At 30.0% G+C, this 5,865-nt stretch overlaps 1 protein-coding gene across 2 annotated transcripts in view; it reads left to right on the top strand.

Moving 5' to 3' along the window:
• The window catches only part of APP-BP1 (Nedd8-activating enzyme E1 regulatory subunit APP-BP1), a 17,039-nt gene that overhangs the window by 3,344 nt on the left and 7,830 nt on the right, over positions 1-5,865 (top strand). The window contains exons 1-5 of one of the 2 annotated variants that reach the window (XM_014418525.3): positions 258-387; positions 461-625; positions 703-885; positions 965-1,311; positions 4,131-4,282. In XM_014418525.3, the coding sequence (XP_014274011.1) occupies positions 320-387; positions 461-625; positions 703-885; positions 965-1,311; positions 4,131-4,282 (915 nt within the window). In that variant the 5' untranslated portion in view covers positions 258-319. Of the gene's footprint in view, positions 1-257; positions 388-460; positions 626-702; positions 886-964; positions 1,312-4,130; positions 4,283-5,865 lie in introns of those variants that run through there. The other variant, XM_014418526.3, reaches the window with a different exon arrangement.

Below are 5,865 nucleotides of genomic sequence, written 5' to 3'. Positions count from 1 at the left end.
CTCATTTATCATCCACGGTCAACTATCTCTCATAATTATGAAACCTATTCATTTTATCGTCAAATGTGAACTAAATATAAGATGTAGTAGATGCTATTTTCAGTAATATGCCCTATTTAAAACGAAAATCCATCAAACAATTTTTGATATATATTTACTAGCTTATTTATTTTTGCTTTACTTTTTCTGCTAGCTACCTCTCCATTATTCTCCTTCCACCAAGGTTCATAAATAATCTTTTTGACCTCTTTGGTTAAAATGGTTACACTTACTATACAAAACAATCGTTCGTGATCACAAGATAGTAAAGGCTAGATAAATGGCTTCACCGGCTCCTAAGTCACCTGAGCAATCTGATAAGTCTAAAAAATACGACAGACAGTTGAGGTTTGCAGAGAACTTATATTCCACAATGAAATCAAATAAAATTCACGTTTTATTGATCAACTAATTATTGCAGGTTGTGGGGAGATCATGGACAAACAGCTTTGGAAAACTGTCAAGTTTGTTTGATAAATGCAACTGGTCTAGGGACTGAAATATTAAAATCTCTTGTCCTACCAGGTATTGGAGGATTTACAATAGTGGATGGTGAAAAAGTCACTGAAGAAGATCTTGGAATAAAGTGAAGATTCTTAGACAATTAACAGTATCTTATTTATTTATTTTCGTGGTTTCAAACTAATATAATTTATTTTATAGCTTTTTCTTAGATGTAGATAGTATTGGTAAACAAAGGGCACTTGTTGCAACTCAGCTTTTATTAGAATTAAATAATGATGTCAAAGGAGATTATGTTGATGAATCTATTGAGCAGCTTCTCAAAAATAACCCTAACTTTTTTTCAAATTTCTCTGTTGTCATTGCTACTTCTCTTAATGAAAGGTAATTATTATGCTCTCAAATTATCATTTATTTTGAATTATAGTTTTAATTTCCATTTCTGCTTTTACAATTATTTTAGAGCACTTTTACCTTTATCAGAACTTCTCTGGAATCTTGGGATACCATTGATAGTAGCCAAAAGTATTGGTTTTATTGGTTATGTACGGATTCAATTTCAAGAACATGTTGTAATCGAATCTCACCCAGATTCACAAAATCCAGATTTGAGGCTGGATAAGCCATTTACATCATTGTCACAGTATGTTGACTCTTTTGATTTGAATAGCATGGACCTTAAGGACCATGCGCATATTCCTTATGTTATTCCACTGTTGAAATCTTTAAATGAGTGGAGACAATACCATAATTTGGCTCTTCCGTCAAATTTTAAAGAAAAAGAAGAATTACGGCAATTAGTAAGAAAGGGTAATATTTTTATTTATCTTTTTATTTTTAGACTTTCACTAAATTATTTTAAGATATGTTATATTATTGATTACATATATACCTGTTAAGTTATCTAAAACTTCAGAAATATAAGTTATAATTTTTGTCCATATTCTAACTTTTTTTAACTAGTTCATATTTTATATTATATTTATTTATGCTAACAAAAGCTCAGTGTAATAATTAATATAAAAATTACTCAAAAATGAATTGGGATTTATGAAAAAAAATATTCTTTTTATATTATCTCTAGTTATGCCCCATGATTTCACTCACAATAAATTTGGAATACACAGGCTTGTTTCATATACATTATGGTTTGGTATGCTGTTTAAAATTACCAATATCAAGCTGTTTATAACCTAAGGTTTCTTTCGAAATAAAAAATACCAATAACTAGAAAAGAACTGACTTGACAAAAAAGTCTTTAAATTATCTGAGAGAAAAAGATTTTCCTAAGTTGAATCAAGCCTCATTACAGATATATACAGCATAAATCGAATGATTCCTGCTATACATACATTAAAATTTTTATTAATTGGTTGCTGCTCAGTTCCTCAAAACCTACTAATAGTTCTTGAGATAAATGTCTTAAAACAAACTGTTTTCTTTTTATATTATGTTCTAGGAGAGGTATAGTTTTGAGTTGTTTATATTTTCAGGCATTTTCAATAATTATTTGTGAACTTTAATTTCCTTTCTTTCTTTTTTTTCGGTCGAAGACTCCCATTGGAGTCCTATACTCCCATGGTTGAGGGTCAAATTTTTCATTTTGTGGGACCACTACTCTATAAAAAAACATCAACACCTAGGCCGAATCGCCCATTTTCGTTTTTATAAAGATTTTTGTAGTTAATAACTTACATGTAAATTTATATTTGTGGATAATTCGGAATCCTATTCCTTTCAGCTGACCATATTCTTTTTACTTTCACTTATCTGATTATGAATTAGATTGTAAGGGGAAGTTTTGGCGATCATGAAAAATTCCATTTTTTTATGGAAATACTAATAATAATGAACTGTTCATTTGTAAAACTAGTTCCGGAAAGTATTACCACTATGACTTATACAGAGAAATCCCTTTCGAAACTAGTGAAGATTATTTTTAACTGTAAGTAGAGTGGTGAGTGAAAGTTGTGTGATGCGCACACTGAATCAGATTTTTCAACATTATTATTTTTGCATATTACATTTGTGCTCCTTTTTTTTCATAATATTAGTCATAAAATATTGTTAGTTTGAATAAAATATTAATGTTAAAACATAAGTTTGTATAGGAGAGTCTATTTCAGCCTTCAGTTGTCGGAAGGAAGAGATATGTAAATTTACATTTGTGTTATAAACTAATAAATCATAAAAAATAAGTCAAAGTTCTCTAATAATTAATAATCATATTAACTAAAAGAAATCCATTTTTAATTGCTGGAAACTTGATCGACAGCTTCAACTTACCATTGAATGTCCAATATCTGAAACAAATGACCCTAAATCATCTTTGAGGTGTTAATATAACATCTTATGCTATTTCAAGTTTCCCAACAGTGACATTACACCATTATCAACTAAGATTTTTCTGATGTAATGTGAGACAAATTTTCAAGGTATAATGCTTAAAGATGAACCTAGATTTTGTCTTGAAAAAGGTTCTGTATGCCAAAGAGTTTCCAGGGAGTTTGGCCAACCATACATCAACACATTGTTCTGGAGACAGTATAGGATAGAATTTACATGGGTGGTTTTATTATTCTTCACATTATTGAGTGCACTGACAGCACATGGATACTGTGATGAAATCATTAGCATGTGATTACCATCTTCCATTGACTTAATTGGCCAAGAGTTTATGTTTTTTAGTTAACAATCTCTTAATCAAGGAAGGATCATTTTAAACACACTTATCAATTTAAAATAAGAATATTTTCCGTGTTCTCCAGACTTCAACCAATGAAGGTTTAATCGGTTGGTACAAATTTTGAGCTATGCTGATGACATCAACATTGTTGGGAGGTTAAAAGCTGCAGTAGAAGAAGCTTTTCTTACCATCAATAATGCTGCAAGGAAGTCAGGTCTGTTAGTTATCACCTCTAAAACTAAATTTCTAATTGCTGGTCGAACTAGAGGTCCTTACAAAGGTTAGGTCCAGGTTGGACCTTACTCTTTTGGACAAATTGATCTCTTTGTGTCCCTGGGGTCACAGGTTAATACAAGTAGTGTTTTGGCTAAAATAAGAAGGCGGATAGCATCAGCCAATGGGTACAATTTAGGAGTGCATTGCCATCTGAGAAGTGGTCCAGTTTGAATGTGATGAAAAAGTTTGATAAAAGTGATGTGGCATTCAAGGCAAAAATTTTTTGATGCACTTACAGCTCAGTGAAAAATGGTTCTGTGTGACGAAGGCATTCAAACTGAGAAATTTGCTCCTCTTAAATGAGCTAAGTAGGCTACATTGGGCTGGGCATGTCATAAGGATCTCCATGAGATTCTCAAGAAACTCATGGGTGACAATATGTATGACACCAGTCTTATGTGGATGCTGTTGGAGAAGATTTGAATACTAATTATTCGGGATTGGCAGACAACTGCACATCATTTATTGAGAAGATTAGGACCAAGTAATGGGTTATCAGGCCGATTAAGTGAGTGAAAGTAATTAATTAACATATTTCTTTAGTTTGCTTGTTTGAGATGAAAATTGAAAGAATATTATGTGTTCAGTTAACAAATTTTTATTGTTCGCATAAATTTGTTATAATAGTGACAGTACAGAATTGTAGTTATTAAACTTCATTTTTCAGGAATAAAAGTTAATGAAGATGGGTTACCCGAAGCTGAAGAAAATTTTGAAGAAGCAGTAAAAGCCGTTAATTTTGCTGTCACACCTACAGCTGTCCCTAAGGGTATTAAAAAGTTATTGGAGGATGATTGTTGTATTAATCTCACTTCTAAGGTATTGTAAATTTAATTTGCATTTTTGTTTGCTTTCGGTATTAGAAGATTCATTATTTATTATAGTTTTTATTCATTTTTTTTTTCAATGGAATCCCTTTATTTATCTTATTATTTTTGATATTATTAAAATATCTTGAATATCAAAATATCAAGAAATTAATACAAAAGTATTTTTAATGAATATGGAGCTATGGTGGTGAAGCACTTTAGCATGCTTGGACCAGAAGTGGCAGATGGCTAATAATTAAGTAAAAACTGGGTCAAACTCAAGGAGTAAATCTTGACATTCCCATTCTGGCTGGAATATGTTTGAAACCCATAGTATAAACCGAATTTACATTACATAAGGGTTTTAAAAATAATAGAAAAAGTAAATCTCATGCATAAAAAAATCAGAAGTACAAGTATAGGTAGGAAGAGAGTAGTTAAATGTTTAATAGTTTTAATTATTATTGATTTCTCTATGTAATAGAGAGAAATTATGATCTAGAAGACTATTTGAAAAAATTGGACAGATTAGGTACATTACAGAGGCACTAGGGAATATTTTAAGACAACTCTCCAAAAATTTGCGGAGATCTTTTGGCCAGAGCCTAAAACCCAAGGAATATCTGATTTGATATAGTCTATGAATGCATTTTATAGTAGTCATAAATTGAAGTGCTTTAGTTACTATTAGATAGCCATTCTTATAATTGAGTATTTTCTATTGCTGGGACAGCCATCTGCTTATGGTTTATAAGAATAAAGCAAAATAGAAGAATGATCATATCATTAAAGAGGACACTGTCTCAGCTGTGCAAGTCAAATTAAGAAGAGTTGGAATAATTAACATTCATTATTCAAATATATTTAATTTATTTTAATTTTATTTTGACAATAGATATAATTTGTCAAGGTCTGACGTTCCATTTAAATAATTCAGTTCTGTTTATATTAAGAACAATTGAAAATTCAGATAATGAAAGGAACAGTTAAATGCATTACACTAATATTGTGGTATTAAATAAATTTTGTTTTTATAAGTCATTTTATTAATTCAGCCAAAAACAGTATAATAATTATTAATGGGGTGTAGATAGTTGATCATAGATTAATGATTGGAGAAGTTTGTCAGGGAATGCGGTCAGCAAAGAACAACATAAATAAACAAAACCGTATTTATTTATTTTATGCCAACGTTTCGACCTGAGTTTCAGGTCTTCATCAGGGCTATAGAACAAAAGAGATAACAAAAACATTTAGAGAAACATTAAATTGAAAAAGAATAGTATACAAACAAATTTGGAATTATACAAAATATTAAATTGAATCATAAATGATAAGAAATTGATAACTGATAATTGAATTGTAAAAAAAATTAAATTGATTGATAATCGTGGAATTAGATGGTAGTAGATTGAAAATAGTGAAAGATGAAATATAATATCATGTAGGTATATTAGTAGTGTCTAAAAAACTGAAAAAATAAATAAATAAATTGAATCTACAAATTTAACAATATGACAGACAATGAAAAATAGCGAGTGGCTTATATCTGAATTACAGTATGAGTATTAACTTATATACCTATACTTAGAA

This window comes from Halyomorpha halys, unplaced genomic scaffold (assembly GCF_000696795.3).
Source record: "Halyomorpha halys isolate HHAL.00 unplaced genomic scaffold, Hhal_1.1 Scaffold200.1, whole genome shotgun sequence".
Lineage (NCBI taxonomy): Eukaryota > Metazoa > Arthropoda > Insecta > Hemiptera > Pentatomidae > Halyomorpha > Halyomorpha halys.
Note: the sequence above shows the minus strand (reverse complement) of the source record. Positions and strands in the feature narration are given on the sequence as shown.